We start from the raw sequence: 19618 nt of genomic DNA, 5'->3' as shown, positions 1-19618 counted from the left end.
ATTTTGATCTATAGTTAAAAACAAGGACAGGTTCAAATAATGACTGCATTTCTTCAAAGACAGAGCACTTTCTGAAATTTACAAATCAATCAGTGATCAAGCCTTTAGTCAGTGTGAGCCCTGAAGTCATTAATACTTTATCCATTGCCAGAGTGAAAAACTTCAGGATCTCACTCTGCAGAAAGGCGAATTGTATATTCTTTCCTACAAAGCTTTTAATTTCTTACTGCATATTTTAAATACAGTTTATCAGTAGACAAATAAAGGGCTAATGTTGAGTTTATTCGCAGGAATACTGAATTTTCTCTAATGAGCTGGCTGACATTTCAAGGCAGCATGTTTCAGCTGCTCGTCTAGGTGCAGCAGTCTTTCACTATGTACATTCTTTCCCTCAGGTAAGTAGCACAGAGCTTACCATCAACTCACACATTTGGAACTTCACAAGCAATGTGACATAACCAAACACCATGCAACAATCTCCATCTCTGCATCTCCCAAGTACAGCCAGTCTTAGAATCAGGCCGTGAACAAAATGATAAGTAAGATAAGGAAGGAGAAAGAATCCCATAAACACATCAGTTTAAACATGCACACAACATGCAGCTAAGGTTCTACCAGACCAAATGTTAGAGAAAAGGTCACATAATTAGAATAAAAATATTCAAGAACAAAAACTGTGAGAAACTTTGGTACCCTTGTTTGCGAAAGAGATTCTTACCATTTGATACAGAAAAGCTCAAGTATCTTACTAAATTCCTTACTCATGAATTATTGACACTCTGCATAAATTTGGAAAACTCAATGAATGGTGATTGCTACCACTCTCTACGAAATGAAAATCCCTCAACCTGTGTCTCCCAGAGCACAGAGACAAATGTGTGTTTGCTGGGAAGGATGGAAGGACAGTTGGAAGGAAAGAAGGAAAGGAAGGAAAGGAAGGAAGGAAAGGAAGGAAAGGAAGGAAAGGAAGGAAGGAAGGAAGGAAGGAAGGAAGGAAGGAAGGAAGGAAGGAAGGAAGGAAGGAAGGAAGGAAGGAAGGAAGGAAGGAAGGAAGGAAGGAAGGAAGGAAGGAAGGAAGGAAGGAAGGAAGGAAGGAAGGAAGGAAGGAAGGAAGGAAGGAAGGAAGGAAGGAAGGAAGGAAGGAAGGAAGGAAGGAAGGAAGGAAGGAAGGAAGGAAGGAAGGAAGGAAGGAAGGAAGGAAGGAAGGAAGGAAGGAAGGGAGGGACAGTTGACAGATAGTGGGCACATCATAAGGAGTGAGAATTTAAACTCCACACGAACACAGAATTGTAACTTCTAAATGGGAATTTTTTTCTCATGGAACACATACTGCTGTTGACAGTCACCCACCCAGCAAAAGAGGACCACAACTGTTACCAGAGAAAGCTGTTTTGAGAGTGATTTCAGGAAAAAACATGTCTTTTATCAACAGCTGGCATCAGCAGTTTATCCTCCTCCCAACCTTACTCTATGAGAAAACAGATTTACTGAGGTTAGAGTTAGGAAGATGGAAAATTTTGTTGTTCTTTGAATCTACCGCCCAAATCTTATTTGCACTGCTTGAGGCATTCTCAGGCAATAAAACACATCGTTGCAAAACGTTGTTCTTACACAGCTCAATCGCTATGGTATCTAAGCACTTTTCAGAATGGCATTAGGCAACGTGATTAGCATCTGTCCTACGTACTGCAGTCTCTCATGGGTACACCTATACACGCTTCTCTTGTGTAAATCTACAGACTTATCTTTATCTAGGTAGGACACAGCATAATTACATAGCTAAAACTTGTCCCTCTCCAACACTGACGCTTTAAGTCTAAAATAACTACCCACTAAACTCTTGCTCTCAGTAAATTGAGGACAATAAAAATTCATGTTATGTTTCTATGTACAAGCTTAATCAAATCCTTTTGGCTGAGACACTGTGTTTGTTTAAGAGCAAATGATCATGCTGATTATATCAGGGCTGCATTGATTAAAGGGTATTTGATCAGCAAGGTAGATCAGGAAAGCATTGCAAAATAACAGATATAAACTCAAATGAAGCAGAAATATTAAATGCAAAGAAGGCCATAATGGATTTTTAATAATTAAAACATTGTAGGCAAGCTGATGATATCTAGAACAAAAAGATTTCAAGTATGATATCATTTCTCTACATAAGCTGGTAAAGATGTCTTAGGGTTAATCCTCAGTAAGATTCAGGTTTTCTGTTAGTATGATTGTCTTAATTTCCATTGTTAGTTCCAATAAAACTTATATATTTGTATTTCCTCACCATAGATTTGAAAAATAGTGCTTTAGATTTAGCTGGTTGATTACCAGCTAAACACACCCACATGAATGTATCAGAGTAACTGCAACCTGCAGAGTACTTTGGTAAACATAAGGTCCTGGAAATAGACCTTCTGTCAAATTAGCAGCTAATGGAGACAGTTCTCTATCCCATGGTTAGGAGACATCCTCTTAGTCTTCAAAGGATGTGCATCCATGAGATGTCATAACGTGCAGAGCTTTGCTGCTTTTACCGGCTCTACATGGGTGTGCAGGGCAAGCCCACAGGGAACATAATACATGATCAAAGACTTGGATTGTGTACAAAGATTTAAAGGCAGTCAATGGATAAGCATGAAAAAGCAGTATGAAAACATGCTTTTCACAAGTACATGAGGATGTGAAAAATATTGTACTTCTTTGTCTGATAACTGTTATGCCCCAAGGTGAAGAGCACACAAAGGACTACCCAGAGATGCCAAGAAAGATGTACCCATTAGGATAGGAAGGTTAATATTGTATATTAACAATATACAGCTCCTGTAAACGATTTAGTTTTCTTAAGGAAGACACTGCAGTTTTTAATCTAGACTGATAGACGCACTGACTCTCAAAGGAACTCATCTCTGGGGAGACAAAAAGATTTTTAGTACAGAGAAACAAACCTGGGGAATTAATACAAGACAATTAATACAAGATTTTTTTTTTTTTTTTGAAGTGGAACAAAGCATCAAAACTTGACGGTTTACTTTGAAATGCTTCTGCACAATGACCAGGTATCGTGCAAAACTCTCTCCAAACAAGTATTTTGTTTATTTCATATTAATTAGTTACACTGCATTGGACATTTTGAAAGACAACAGGCTAGAAAAAGGGGGAAAACCAGACAGGGATGTCTAAAGAGCAGAGAGGAAAGTCTGGAAAAGGTACCCCTGAGAGTAATCATCAAAAGAATGGAAATGCAAATACATATATTTTCAAACATACGTTTAGGTACCAGCTCTGTTGGTGCTGTAACATCTGCTTCTCTGTAACACACTGTTGGATCCACAATGTCACTGCCAGGAGGAGGGTAAGGTGGGGGTGGGGGGATCACTAACTGGGGGGGACCACGAGTGGTGCCCCTAGGAGGCTTTTGTGGCACCTGCCGTCCATCACCTACAGGGGGATCAATTGACTTGTTACTTCATTGCAAGATAATGACCGTTCTGTTCATTGTTATTTTTTAAAAAACACATTAATTTTTCCCTTACCCACATCCAAAGTCTCTCTGGACCTAATTCTGCTCTTATTTACATCCAAATAATTAAGGGAGAAGGAAATGGTGGGTCTTAAACCAACAGCAGTTGGATCAGAATTGAGCCCAGCACATACACATACATTACAACCAACAGCTAAAATCACCGGTTTTGGCAGGCATAAGGACGGAAAAAAATAGTTAAGTAAAATAAAATAACTGAAAAGAGCTGTGTAAGAAAATGTGAAAAAATGTGTTTTATTTTATCTTCTGAAGTGTCAAACTGCCTGAATTAGTTGACCTCTCAGATACTTCACATGACTATTTTCCTGATTCTTCCAGAGAGAAAGAGGAAGATGCCTTAGGTCACTATTTTGAAGCAGGTATCTTACAGATTTTTTTGTTTTTCTTTTTGAGTCAGTTTTCCTTATTTTGACATTGTAGAGAAGCAGATGATTAAGGTTTTTTCGCAAAACAGTGTTTGAAGCTATCAAAGGAAATGCCCATAACTTTGTCTGGGGGATTATTTCACCACTGTGTACAAAAACCAAACAAATACACATGTCTTTGCACTGTACTCTGTGAACCACTCTCAACGTTAAAAAGCTGCTGACAGGTTGTAGTGTACAGAACTTGAGCTACTGTTATCTGGAAAGTCCTTAGAGGTTGAAAGTGCACTGAGGAACCATGATTGCCCACTCATTCTGCTTTTATACCCTGCCTCAAGCATGGGCTGTGGTCATCGCTGAAGATGGATGCTGGCAGAGACAGATACCTGGTCTGATCCATTCCTACGCTCTCGGCTTGTGCTCTGGGGCTGCTGAGAAGGGAAGCAGCACCAAGGGGGAAGAAAAAAGATTCAACCATCATGTCACTAGCTCCCAGAGGAGTATCTTCCAGAGACACAATGTAATGCTGGCAAACCCTTTTACTGTTTTGAGGAAATTTGGCACAATACTTAGGTGTCACAATAAATGTTTCACTTTTGAATACTACAGGGAATTTTTTTGAGAATATTTTTGATAGGATCTTTGCTTTGATTCACATGACTAACTTGAGAGCTACACAGGTATCTTTAATACTTTTTCCATCATTGTGGTTGACTATTCCTTGCAGCACGTTTTTTCCCCTTACTCGAGTCTTGCTTTTTTCACAGCTTTTCTCTCATGCTTTCAGAGCCATCTGTGCTTTCTCATTGTTTCCTAGCAAGGGCCCTGAAGAGAGGCTGTTTTACCAACCCTCTCTGGCTGTAACATTTTTTCTTGTTAATGAACACATTCATTCAAGAAAGTAGCAGAAAACAAAAAGCACTGAGGACAGGGCTACTGTGGGACGAGTTCTTTGTCAGTGTAAAATAATAAGGCTCCATTAAAGGAAACGACACTACAGAATCCTACATGAGCAGAGTCTGGCCAGCAAGCACTTATGTACACACTACTGAACAGACTAGAAGTAGCTCTGCTCTGCTATATCTCATATGTAACATTTGAGCACCAATAGAAAAAAAAAAAAAAAAGAACACTTATAAAAAGTTAAAGCAACAAATGTCATCAAAAAGTGACCAGTGGTAGGGCAAAGTGTGAGAACTGGTAGAATGTGACATCTGTAGAGATTAAAAGTAAGACAATTTTCTGAAAACTCCTGTGTTATATGGCCCAGCATAACATTGCCCTTAGAGTGTTTAAATAAGAGATGTCAGTGGAATATGTCAGTCGAGTATGTCACATGATAATGGACTCCTGCTGCTATATAAATGCTGAGGCATTAAATGTGAAGCATTTACTGAAAATAAACGTTGGAACAAAGCCAAGAGGTTTCTTTCTAAACTGCGAGGCATTTGTAATGTAAGCAATTATGTATGACAGAATGTCATATCTGTACGTCTTAGGCATTTTATGAAACATGAGGTCAAAGGCATGAACTGAAGTGCATTATGGCACTTGAAGAATGATTCTCTTAATGTACTGAAAAATGAGTTCCAATATGCGAGGTCATTATCTCATAATTTGACCCATTAGAAAATCACTTTGCTTGCTAGAAGCATAATCCTGGAGTCCTCACTCAGGCAAAGCTCTCACCAATCTGAACAGGCTACCAGGCAGACAACAACAGAGTTCTGGGAGAATGTTTTCCAGTTTTCCTGTATGGGTAAATGTGGTGCCACATGCAGCTGAAGCTACAGTTTCTTTTGTTGAATCTAGGTATGTATGGCATTCCTTTGAGAGCATCAGTTCTTTTCTTCTACTGATTAGCTAAAGAATCATCAGACATTGATTTATAATAAAACTGTCGACAAAATTTAAAAAAACCCCCACCCTTTACTTTATATGAGCAGTTGATGCCAAACTGTTGGATGACGATATGAAAATCAAATGTCTTCAGGCTTTAAAAATATGAAGAAACGCTGAACCAAGCTGACTGTACTTTGGGTCTAGCAGAACTCCGTGGCTTCAGATGCATTCAGTATTACCTGGCCTATCTCCATTTATTAGCATTTCCATTTACTATTTCTGTATTTCCATTTACTAGCAAACCAATCATGACCTTCAAGGTGCAGAATAGGCCCAGGTCTAGTGCTTTTGTATATAAAGTTTGTACCAAATATTCAAATCATCTGATGAGTGTTATTTACATTTTTATTAACCATGGTTCTCTGACTTGCACCATTAAAAAAAAAAGGTAGTATAGAAACACTTATTTCCAGACTTTCATTCTGCAGAGAAATTAAGTTTTTCTCCCCAAGTCACAAAAGTTTCCAAACTCACAGCACAACAGAATTAAGGCAACTTCAAGTAGTGAGCATTGCAAGCACATGAATAGGGTTATTCAGGAGGAAAGAATGCCTCTCACCCATTGTGCTCTTCCTCTTGTCTTCCCTGTCTTCTGTTCTGTTTGGCATGGCGGGAGTGGGTGGAGCAGATGCAGCTGGTGGAAGAGGGGCACGCCTCTTCTTTTTCCTTAAATCATTCAGGGATGCTCCTTGTGATATCTAACAAAGTAAAAAAATAATCACAGTAAAGGACATATTTTGTTGATGTTTAAATTTTCAATAACCAAAAAAGAAGTGTTTGCCATATGACCTAATTTCTCAGCACAGTATACTTATAATGAGCATTCATAGCGACAACCAGAGATTAAAGAATTACAGTAATATCACACTCAGAAAAGGGAAGAGATAAGAACTGCAGATGAGTGTCACAGCAGAAATACCAGTCTGGTAGACATTTGATGGTTCTGGAAAAAGTGAACTAGAGAACCCAGCAAAGCAGAGTATGACACTATGTGTGTTCTTAAGCTTGAGCCATGACATGATCTTCTTTTTCCACTGGTTTCTTCAAACCTTAGATGACAGTTAAACAGTCCAATTGGCATGTATAGTGAATAAATTCTTTCTCATTTCTTTTATTTTCCTCTCCAATTCTTGTCTAGAGACTTCTAAGAGAAGAATCGGAATTGACTGTTTGCTTGCGTGATGATATGAGATCACACTGTACTCTATTCATGCCTACTGGACTTCACAGACATGCTTTTGAAGGTCTGTACACCTTAGCTTCCAATAATTGCAACATGCTGGTTGACATGCCAAGACTCCATTACTGTTTATGCTGCTTTTAAAAATATAAAAAATGTTATTACAAATGACTTGGGTTTCACTGAGTTGCATAATATTTTCTGTAGCTTGTTGGAACTTAGCTCTACTTCCTTTTTCTGTAAAAAAAAAATAACAAAACCATGCAGGAACATCTGTGGAATTTTTCTGTTTGAAAGGTACTGACAACACTAGTCAGTACCAGGCTTTGCTGAGGCAGAGAGTAATGGTGGCTGCCCACATATGACATGCTGCTGGCATTCCTCCAAAGAATGCTTTGATTTTAACTGCTCTGTCTGTCCCAATATTTCTGCATCTAATATACAGAAGCATTGGGAGAAGAATATCAATAGTTTTCTACTATTTGAAAGGCCTAACTAGTAAAACTAAAAATAAAAACAATCATATTCATCATATTTCCTTTAATCTAGAAGCTTAATGGACCCTTAAAATACAATTGTGGGAGGTTTCATTAAATAAATAGGAGCTTCACACTGCTTAAATCTACCACCAGAGTTCAGAGGAAAGGCACTCATTTACAGGTTTCCTTTCCTACATTGAGTAAAAAAATCTGAGAATAAATGAATTTTACCAAGATTAGGATATGAAAAGAATCTCCTTCACTTAGACTTCCTTTTTAAAAGCACTCAGGAGGGTCTTATATGTCAAAAAAAGAACCCTTTTGTTCCCACCTTTGAGGATTATGCTTTAACCACCATGCTACATGACAACTGGGACACTCTCCACCCCTTAGTAAACCTGCATCCTGCATGGGAGAAACTCGGTAAAAACTACATTGGACGTAAGAGCACAGCAACCAGGATGAGCTGCAGCTTCACACCTAACAAGGGTGGGAAAGAAAGGTGTCCTGGTCCTTCTTCCTACTATCATGGATTATGTCAGCATTTTATATTAAATTTCCACCAGATAAAGTGCATGACTAAGGCCAGTGATGCCAATCTAGACAAAGTTAGGCATAGTAAATGGACAATAAGTTAGGAGCAACTAGATAGTAACTGATTTTGTGGACTTAAATTTTGGTCACCAAACTTCACAGAATTTAAAAAATATTGGACTTATACCCAGAAAAAAGCATCACAACAAATGCTCGAAATAGACACAGCAAAATTTCAGTGCTCCACTGAAAAACTTTTGCCCAATGTTATGGTGTTGCTCCATATTAAGATGGGAGACTTTCCCTGACAAAGAAACTGCCTGCTGTGATTAGGAACTAACCACAACTAACTGAAGTTGAAACAGAATGTCCAATATTGAGCTGAACATGGGAGACTCCATCCAGTGAAACAGACTCATCAGGCTTTGGTTTCAAGAGGAATTACGCCAAGGACAGCCACCTAATGCTGCATTCTTCTCCACTGAAGAAACTGGCAAATACACACTTGGCAAAAAAACCTAAAACATTCTTCTGTCCTGTATTTTAAATAACTAACAACATGTAGGCACTTCATACTATATCTTGATTCTTCAGGATACTACCTTACAGAAAAATAAAAGAAGAAAATTATCGAAGTGGGGACTTTGATTAGTACAAAGACTGCAAAATTCAGTAGCTATGGAGAACCTGAATCATCTGGCAGACAGGCACCATCTGAACTTTCCCAACACTTCACAAGTATAACCCTGACTTTTGCAGTTCTTTAATGGCATTTTGCAGCTTCCACTCTCACTCCCCCCCTCCCCCCGCCCTCCCCCCGATAGAAAGGTCATTTTATTTTAGAACAAAAAGTGCTTGGACTGGTGATTTAAAAGATAAAGCTACGAAATCTTGAGAATCAAGGCAGAAAGTAAGGAAATGTGTCTTCCCACTTAATATGATATAGATCACTAATCACCTTTCTCCAAACACCAGATGAGTGAAGGATGTTAGTTTGATATAGTCAAATCCCACAAAGACATGTAACTGCCTTCCTATGAAGAAAAGATCTTTGCTAGAAATCAGCTAATCCTTTTCAGCTCCATGTATTCTTAGCTGAATCTTCTGAGGAACATTAGATAGATGTATCTATCATGCTGCTACAGTTAAAGAATAGGCTAGGAAATAGCTAGTGCACAACTGCGATAATGAAAGTTTGGTGAAATACACGCACAAAAATGCTTTTATTATACTGACAGCTAAGTGCAGTATTCTTCACAAACACCATAAAGAAGATGAAAAGCCTGTTTAAAGCCAGTCATGGTACAATGTATATAAGAAGTGTCTAGTTCAAGAACAGGTCATAAAATTGTTAAAAGTATCTTTTCCTTAATCCCGACTTCGGTAAACCTATGAGGCTAAACATAAATGGAAAAAACACAAAGAACATTCTGTTTCTTTCTTCCAATTGTATATACAAAACCAATAGAACTTGAAAATAATTTGTTATGGCTGGCTGCTTCTTTTATAAAGAAATCAAGCCTTTCCAACATTATTTGGAGTAATTTTCCACTGAAACTTTGTTACAGGAGCCCCTCTTTGAGTCTAACAGAGAATTTCCTAGTCTTAGCTCTTGAGCTTCACCTATATTTATCAACAATAAATTATTAGATCAGCTCCTGTTACAACAAATTCATAAATTGAAAAGATGTTTATTAAGTTCTGACTATAATTAATACCAGGAACTGAACTAGAAAATAATAAAAGAAGTCAAAAGGACCCAAATCTGAAAAATAGTGTATTTTCTCTCCCACTACTGATAAGACCACATACAATACTATTAATAATAAAAAAAATTCCATCACATTCAGGGCTCACATGCTCTTTGAAAAATACTTCCAATATTGCAGACAAAATATCTGAGCAACGTGCTGAATGCGTTTTCCTACCATGAAAGCTCAACATACTTATCAAAATTCGAGGGCTCTAGATAAGATTTGAGAATATATTTAGAGCATAACAACAACATCATGGGGAGGTTACTTGTCAAAATTGTGTGGAAAAGAATCCTACAAGGCCAATGCCTGAAATTTTCTATCAGTAGCATTTCACAGTCACTCCACTCGCAAACAATCTGTGGACACTGTAAGAGTACATGTGTAAACTGAGTTTAGGTTTCCACATGTGTAAAAGTCCAGTATTTTCTTTGGGTCAGGTTGCAGCGAATATGAAGTAATGAAAAACATTAAAGGAGGCTCAAGGAAACAGAAGTCACCGCTACTGAAAATTCATCAAGCATTCAAAGACAAGCAGGTTCTCAGATAAATTTTCAGTGTGAGCTCCACTCCTTTGCCTTGCCTGTCCTCTGCTTACAGGCCAGAGATTGGGTTTGGATTTGTCAGCCCTTCCCTTTTAAACTTTCTAACAGAAATGTTTATTTATAAAAGTACTAAGTCATCCGGTAAATGCCAACTTTCTTTTATCCACAGACCCATCCAGGCCAAAATTCACAGCAGGTTTACAGGTCCCAAAACTGAGCCTCCTTCTGTAAGCCAGAAATTGTACAATTAATTTGCATAGTTTGTGTTTCAAAATCCAAACCAGTCTTTTCAGTATTTTTATAAACATTGCAAGAAACATTTGTCTTATGGCAACAGATTTTTCCCTTTTACTATCACTCCTATAATTTTGCCATAGAAAAGGAAAAATCTTGAAAAGCTAAGAATTTTCCAGTCTTATTTAATAAAATTCTCCTTAAAGCAATTTTCTTCCTGCTCAAAAAGCATAGCTACAGATGATACAGGTATATCAGCAATAGAATAATGTTTGGAATAAGGATTGCTTTTAAGGGATGTCAGATGATTGTTGAGCATATGCAAATAAAAAATTGTATAGCATATGATATAAACTGTGTGAAGAAAGTCCTTACACTCTCTTGCTTTTTCTCCTTTTTATGCAATATTACATGTCAGGACCTTTTAGTGTTTATAGAGGAATTGGCCAATTTGTATACAAATTGTCTTATTCATGGAAACAGTGAACGACTGTAGAAATTACTTTCAGAAGTAAAGAAAAAGGATTGGAAAAGGGATACATGGAATTAATCACCAGCATGCCCTCATTACAAAGTGATTCCATCATCCTACACTGACTCTGATTTAAGCAAGCTAGGTTCTGATACACCTCCTGATGATATCGTGTGGGATCAGAATGCCTATCAAATTTCAAAAATGTTTAAATGTAATCCAAAGGGAAAAAAACCCAAAACAGAGATAACCTGTAATTGAACAAACAACATTATCATCCCAAACTGTGTGTGGAACCATCTCAAACCTCTTCCCCTCACAAAAAAAAGTAAGTAATCTTCAAATAATTTAGAGCCATTTTATGAGAAGTTCTAAAAGAAAAAAGACACGTTTCATTAATTGGCTTTAAACTCTTGATATAACTATAACTGCACTAATCCCTTATAATATTCTATAAAAGACAAGTGGTAGACTTACATGGAAAATTTATGGGTTTAGATTTAAAGACATATTCCTATGACATAACTTAAAGCAGTTGAGAAGAAAATATTTTGATCCAAGAGGAGTCATTCTAGGAAAATCAGACAGATAAATCTTTCAGTTGCGGAATGGAGACTTAAATCTGTCCACTAAACTTGATGATATAAAAGCTATTCTGCCCAGCTGATTCTGCATTTTCACAGGACAACAGATGCTTCAACATGCCTAGCCCTAGAAACCACAAGAAGTCCCAACTGAACATTAATATGTCTTATACAACATTTACTCATGTGCCTAGTATTCCTTGGACAGGTCATACATCATTAGTCTTTTCACTGGCATATACTGGCAAAGGAAAATTCAGTGAGCTCTCAAAACTGGGTGCATGAGCAATTCATGAGGCTGACCACTGTAAGCTATATTGAATAAAATTGTATATTCAGCACTGAATTTCACTACCTTCTTTCCTTATTGGGTAGTATCCTGATTAATTTGATTAAAAAGATGAATGTTTAATCCATAAGTACACAAGTGCACTAAAATACCAGTATATCAGAAATTGCATTCAAAGACAGCAGCTTGATGTCTGCCAGAAGTGTGTCCTTACGTTGCAGAATGCATTTGTGTGGGTTATTTAAAATATTTACTAGGATACCATGCAATACAACAACATATTATCAAAACAACAGACAGAGAGATAAAAAATTTATCACACTGAAACACTTTTAAAGAGGGCGTTTTTTGGAAAACTTGCCAATTTGGTAAAATGCATAGAAATAACTACACTTTAGAAATCAGGAAATGGTTGCTCTGCATTGGTCAGTTTACTTCTGTACATATTGATGTGTTGGATCTCACAAGTCTGGTAATAAAAGGCTTAGCTTTAAGTAAGCCATATGAATAAGTATGCTGGGATAGCAGGACTGATATTTGGACCGGCCAGACGTGACGGCTTGTTTAACTCTGGACACATCACTCTCCCGGGAAATAGATTTAGATGGGAGACTCCCAAGCTACTGCCAGCCTGGGTTTAAGTCCACAATAATAGCAAGGAACTCTTGGAACAGGATAACCATGCTTCAGTCCTGACAACACCAGAGTTAAGCTATTAGGGGGCTTCCTCCTGACTTTGAAAGTGTGCACCATGCTTCCCTGCACTGTGTAGGTGTCTGTCTCACCTGATAGCTGCATCCCAGCTGTACTCCTGTGCCATCAGCTCTACGCCCTGCCTCAGCTTCTGAGCTGCTTTGCTGCTGGAAGCATTCAGGCACTGTGGGAAATCTGTCTTAGAGCTAGAGTGCAAACTGCATCTGCCTTTTAAAAATACCCCTACCATTAATATTTTAATCACATATCATAATGCATAATTTTGCCTTTAATGCCTAATTTCAGATTTACTTTTTTTTTAATATAACTTTGGTGTTAAAAAGAATTTTATAACAAAATTTAATGCTGATTATCAAAAATCAAGCTCTGACTGCAAAAAACCCCTCTGTCTCAATAACAGACAAACCCCAGTACTACTGGATTTTACAGAAATTGCTATGTTCTTGTGCTATTTTATTCACAAAATGAAGACGACAAAAGGCAAGTATGTCCTTGAATGCTTGGCTGATGGGTGACAGAAAGCTAAATCAGTTAACACAAGAAAGCCAGTACAAGGTGAAGGGGCAAGCTCATTTTTCCATCTGTTTTTATAGAACACACCCTTTGTGAAATGTCACAGTCAAGGACAGTTAAAAATTAATGTCATTCTAATCTGTAAACCTTTTAACTTGTTCAGTTAAATGTGTCAGACAGGAAACTATCCATAAACAAATCTGAGATGCTAAATTACTAAGATAGCTGTGATTTCCTTCTTTGCAAAATCTCATTTCTAGCTGCAGTATTATTTCCACTCAAGGAAATCACTCTACAACACCAAATATTTTCACATGCATTGAAACATGTAGACTACACAAGTCTGCGGATGTTTGCTTTGGCAAAGAATTGAACTTCCTCTGTTTCTCAGAATACAATGTAATTCTCCTCATTTATGTATTCATTTGGGGGGGGGGAATCAACAAAACCCCCTCAAACACTTAAAAATCACATTTTAAAATCACCACAAACTGATTTGCTACCAATATTTATTTCTCCTCTAGAGAAGTTAAACAAAAAAGGTAAAATCAACATCCAGATTTTAATCTCATGTTTGTGCACATTTTTTTAAGCTGGAACGATACAATTAACAGAAAAAATGAACATTAATAAGAGTGTAAGATGTATAGTAGCAGTGCAGTTCACATTTCTTCTGACAACTTTGTCATTTAATTTGATATGATCAATGTCATCTTCTTAAGTGACTGCCTTTTGGAAAAGCACTAGACTAAGACTTTCATATATTATCTTTTCTTTCTGAGTCTCACATCCTGGATTATAGGCTGGATGATTGGCTGACCTGTTTGTCTGTCCTTAAAAATCTCAGAGATATCACGAAGATTTGCAAAAGTTGTTTTGCATATTTTTCCTTTTTTTTTTTTTTGCCAAAAGGATGTGTTGTAGCCTAAAATCTGTTAGGGCTAGAACGTGGAAGGGAATTCACAGAAACATATGACAAGGAGCAAGGAGAACACTATCCTTCCTACTTCCAGTTAGTGACATACTTCCCTGGAGGTTTTAGGTTTTCCTCTAGACTTAAAATTTTCTTCTGTAGAGATAGCCAAGTTAAATTTCTAGTGCTTAGCACTAAGTCCTAGGAAATCACCTTGGCAGTCTTATCAATTTAAAGAAAAACTTATCTGATTATTTCCAGTGTTCTACCCCCTTCTATCAGCCTTCTTCCGCAGGTATGTAGAATGCCTGGGAACCATGGTGTAAGCAGTAAGTCAAGTGAGAGTTACTGTCTCCTTTCTGATTTGATAGGTCCACAGAATGGTTTGGGTCAGAAGGGACCCTTAACCATCACCTCATTTGTGCCATGCCTTCCCAATGCCCAATTCAAATTCCCACTCAAGTCTCATTCTTTCCAGCACTTATGAACGCCAGCCAAAAGGCCCTGTACTTCCACAAGCTAAAAGCATGAAGAGGGGAGAATAGCCAAGTAGTACCACAGTATCAATTAGATATAGTACTAGGACTGTAGCATAACATGGCTCTGTATCAAGGTACCCCCCACAAGGGTAAAATTTTATTAACCAAAATTACAAATAGATTCTGCTATGAAGACTTGTTTGAGAAACCCATCATGGCACACTGCTTGTTATCCACACCTGGAAGTGTCAGCAGCATAGAGCTGAGCAGGACTCAGGAGCTGTCTACTGGGTCTCAGGAGGTGAGAAATTATATTCTCATTAACTCAAGCATACTGCAAACAAAATGAGGTGCCTATTTCTCCAAGTGACCTATGGCAACTTTAAAGAGGATGGTGCCAGATTCTTTACTGTGGTGCCCTGTAACAGGATGAGGAGCAATGACCATAAACTAAAACACACCGAGTCGCATCTCCACATGAAGAAGATCTTCTTTACCTTGAGAGTGGCAAAGCACTGGAACAGGTTGTCCAGGGAGGTTGTGGAGTCTCCCTGGCTGGGACAGAACCCCTCTGGACGTGTTCCTGTGTAACCTGTTCTAGGGTTGGCAGAGGGGTTGGACTCAATGATCTCCAGATGTCCCTTCCATCCCTAAGAATTCCACTATTCTGTGAAAAATACCTTGAAGTATCAGAGAATTTTTTTTTTTTTTTTTTTACCTGTGATGTTTTCCCTTATTTTCTTATTTGGCTAAACAATGACTGTGCTATTAAGCCATAAAATTAAACCTGATTGACATAGCACATACTTACTTTGTTAATTTTTCTCTTCTGTAATTTTTTACCTTTTTAATTTAGGATCTGTGTAAGGTGGAGTTAGAAGCAAAGTCTGAAAAGTGATGCAAACCCAGTTTCTAAATTAAGCACAGTGCTAGGGTCATTTTTCATCGCTCATTGAATGCCAGCTCTTCAGAAGTCTTGCTGCTCAAAATGATCTTTGTCTATTAACTTCCCCTAAATACTGCGCCCAACAAAGCCTCATAATTACTTGACACATACTTTCTTCTTTAATGAGAGTTTAAGCTTATGATGACATCAGCCTGCTCTATTTGTCTGAGACTTGCAAGCCAGATGAAGTTTACTTACTGAGTGTTGCAACCCTGCCAAAATTCAGGGCTGCATAGAACAGTATGTTCGGGCCCTAATGTCTTGCCAGTTTTCAATGAAGTGCTTGACAGAGAGCACATGTGGAGGTCAAGTGATGCTATCATGATCTCACCAGATGGTAAGTTGTGGTATCATTCCCAAGGCAGGTAGTATAGTCTGCTCAGAAACAGTTGGCAGGTGAACCATGAACTCACAGCCAGAAGAAACTGGATTATTGCAAAAGATCAAGAACACTATTGATGCTGGCAAAAAGACTATTCCAAGAATTTTTCTTGCACATAATTCAAGGATTCAACTCTCAAGACATATGTTTTCTCAAAAAAAAAATGGAAGTCTTCCTGCCAAACAAATCTTGCATTTTTGCATGATTAATATGCTATGTACGTTAAATTGTAATATAAAGACACTGTAAGGTCACCTTGCTCGTGTTCTTGCATATATATTAACCATCACCCGGTCACTCCGACTTTGATGTCAACTCAGAGGTTATACTTACACAGGTTAGTGTTCCAGACTGGACTATTTTTCAAAAAACAAGACAAAAGTAGACCATGGAGGAACCTTACAAAATTTTGTAATGACATTCTCCAACCCCCCTAAAGTAACAGCCTATTCAATTGTGAAGCACTCAGTATTTCACAAAGTCCAGCCTTCAGTTAAAGAGGTAAGCAATTTAAATCACCACTGAACTGACATTGTGCCTATTTCCTGGACAAAGTTGCAAAAAACAGCAAAAAAGCCACACAATGGATTCCTCTTACAATGTAAAAAGACCTAATTTTAAAGCAGACCTCAAATTTTTAAATTCTTCTGCTGAAAAACCTATCAATTGACTGCAAACATTATCTGAGTAAAGATATTCTCAAAGGGGTGTTGCAAAATGAGTCTTATCTCCAACTGCACTTCTGAGAGGCTGTACCTTCTGGCTAACCCAAAAACCACTACTGAAATTCTGAATTACCAACCTAGTTCCTACTAGCCAAGCTTCAGGAAAAAATATACCCAATTGTAGTTAATCGCCTCCTGACTGAGAAACATTAGACTCCTTTTAAATAATACATCACACTGTGACACTCTATTTAAAATTACAGGAAAAAAAGGTTGAAAGAAAAGGAGGGACAAAAAAGCAGCTGGAAAATAAGCTGGCTGCCTAAAAAAAAGAGCTGCCCAAAGTTTTTAAAATGCTTTCTGGCAGTGTTGTGGGTTTTTTTTTTTTTTTTTTTTTTTTTTTTTTTTGGTGAGACACATGCTATTAGTAAATAAATGTGCAGCAACATGAAGTTGACCATTAGAAGCAATAAAGTGGATGGGGTAGCAATTTGGCCTGAAACAACAGAATTTCTTCAGAGGCACAGAGAAGAAAATTCTGTCATACAGTATTAAAATACAACATACCCATAACTGATGCTGAGAAAGTAGTCACTACACTGCATGTATCATTTAAGCTGCAGTTTTTAATAACAACTTTAAAAGAATTAATGTGTTTAAGTGTGCATACACTGGAATTAATTTTTGGAGCTGTTTCCATCATAAAAAGAAGTACAAATTACTCCCTTTCTCTAGCAGCTTTTTATAGCCTTCCTAAATTTCATGCTTTACATGACAGCAAGATAAGCCTTCAGCCATCATTGCACTTTACTCTTTTCTTTTAATTTGGGCCTGCATCATTTATCCAAACCAAAGTGCAGCTGTTAGCAAAATTAAGCATCCAAACTGCACAGCAAACATTATCTGATGTGCTGCGAGCTGTCTTCATGTTTTCCATCTGATTATTACTTTGTAAGACATGAACAAGTCTGGATATTTCTCATTCAGATAACTGAATGATATGTTTAAAGCTCTTTAAAAATTAAACAGAACACCTTAAAAGTGGGAATTAATTGTTGAGTTTTAATTTCTTGGTAACTTACTGTGGTATAGGGCATTTTAAAGACCACAGATTTCTTTTACTACTCAATCTTGTTTCTACTAATTGGTTCTGCACACCTTTATAAGGATCTCTACAACAGGTAGTACTAACCAGGTTCAGGTCCAGTGGAAATATGAAATATATGAAACTTTCCGTGTTTATGATTGGTTACAGAGATTATTGTTTCTCTAAAACTTAATGTATGTCATCACAAAATTTTCTGGATGTGAAGGACAACAGTTTGCATATGGCTTTTTCAACAAGGCCATTAAGTGAAAGTAATTAAGAAAAGCTCCACCCTTATACACTCTTAAAAAAATACTGTCTGGTCCTTCAAGCAAAAGTGGATAGATAGAGGGAACACCCAAAGAGGTTGACTTTCCATCTCCTGAAAGGTAGAAATATCATCTTCTAAGTAAAACAATAGTCCCATCACTGCACAAGACAGAAGTGTCTCAACAGTTCCTTCCTCAGAGAAGAAGGAAACTTAGAAAATATATCAGGCATACACCTGGATCTGATACTGATTTGAAATGCAAAGGGATCACATCTTTCATGCTGCTCTTCATTTTGTTAGTGAAAGGCGCATGTCCTGTAGAGTCCGCTGGACATCACCCATACAGCCCCCAGCGACCCATAATATGAGCTGTGTAAGTACATCTCAGTATTTTGAGACACAGCCCAAGTGGCCTGCAAATACGACCCTCAGAGTCCTGTGGGGCTCTTTGATACTGCAGTTACACTACCAAGTCATAAAACGTGTAATAGGCAAGTTGCTTCAGGGTTCATGGTGCAAAATTCTTATTGGTCCTATGATTTAGTGGCAGAAATTCCAGCCTCATTCTGCAAATGCAGCTTTGCACTTAGGAGCACAAAACAAAGAGACTGATGACTGGAAATAGCAATCAGAGGCAGCTTTTTCTGTTTTTAATGAGAAACATGTTTTTCTGCTCATGAAATTACCATGATAAGAAGACCTAGTGAAGCCACTGTGAATGCTGCCAGTGACTTTTTTTGAAGTGATATCAGATCATATGAAACAATCATTTGGGTACAACTCTCAAGTATTTTTCAAAAATAGCTGCATGTGTTAGATCAAAGGTTCTCCTCAGGCTTTTTTATTAGACTGTGGCATGTACCTACAGGACAGTAGAAGAAGAGGAAAGGTATGTTCAATACAACCTTCTCTCAAATACTTTTGTGGCCACCAACCATCTCCATTTTAGGGACTTCCTGGTGTGATTTATCTTCCAAAATTCATAATGAATTTGTCATCCTTGCAGCATTTGTTCAGTCTCCTCTTAAGCCCATATAAACTTTTAGCGTCCATAACAACCTTGCTGACCAACTCAATGAAGACTCACGCGCTTTGACTTTGGGAGTTTTCCTGCTTCCTATTAGCTCCAAATGCTCCTGTAATGGCTCGCTGAAGAGTCAAATCCTTATCCATAGTCTTCAGTCACTTTTCCAAGATGAAGAATCATGGTTTACTTAATCGCACCACTGACCCTGCGTTAAACTACTCCACAACACTCTGATCACCCTTAATGTCCTTCCATGAGTCTCATCCTATTCTGTAATATCCTTCTGAAACAAGGGGAACACTGTTGTAGCATTTTAGATGGCATAAAAAAAGCTCACAATGTAGTGGTGCAATAAAACTACCTTTTTACCCTTTTTTCCTCTCCTAAAATGCTCTGAATCTGATTTGCTTTCCTGATTGCTATTGAACTTTGAGATGACTTTTTTCAAATAAAAATTTCTTCTGATTCTAAGATCTTCCTAATCAGTTACTGCCAGCTGAGAGATCAGTATCTTACAAGGTCTTAAGGAAAATTCAGAGTGGCCTTTTCTCATGTATACCACTTCCCTCTTCCCCACACTGAATTTAACTACTTTCATCTGCAAGTGCTCCCAGAACTCAGTCTCATAAAGTCTTTCAACTGTTGCTCTTCATACTCAGCCTTGGTCCTTGCTATCTAGATAATTCAAGTAGGAGCAACAGAATTTCTCACTTTACTGTTTCTTTTCTAGGTCACTTCTTAATATGAC

The 19618-nt window shown here is 37.7% G+C and overlaps 1 protein-coding gene across 11 annotated transcripts in view; it reads right to left on the bottom strand.

Moving 5' to 3' along the window:
* Positions 1-19618, bottom strand: part of COBL (cordon-bleu WH2 repeat protein) — a 157647-nt gene that overhangs the window by 46830 nt on the left and 91199 nt on the right. For 6 of the 11 annotated variants that reach the window (XM_040063499.1, XM_040063465.1, XM_058420674.1 and 3 more), the window contains 2 exons: positions 6362-6500; positions 3262-3432 (listed from right to left, as the gene is read on the bottom strand). In XM_040063499.1, the coding sequence (XP_039919433.1) occupies positions 3262-3432; positions 6362-6500 (310 nt within the window). The remainder of the gene's footprint in view (positions 1-3261; positions 3433-6361; positions 6501-19618) is intronic. The other 5 variants (XM_040063529.2, XM_040063508.1, XM_040063519.1 and 2 more) reach the window with 1 other exon arrangement.

Source organism: Hirundo rustica, chromosome 1 (assembly GCF_015227805.2).
Source record: "Hirundo rustica isolate bHirRus1 chromosome 1, bHirRus1.pri.v3, whole genome shotgun sequence".
NCBI classification, from domain to species: Eukaryota; Metazoa; Chordata; class Aves; order Passeriformes; family Hirundinidae; genus Hirundo; species Hirundo rustica.
Note: the sequence above shows the minus strand (reverse complement) of the source record. Positions and strands in the feature narration are given on the sequence as shown.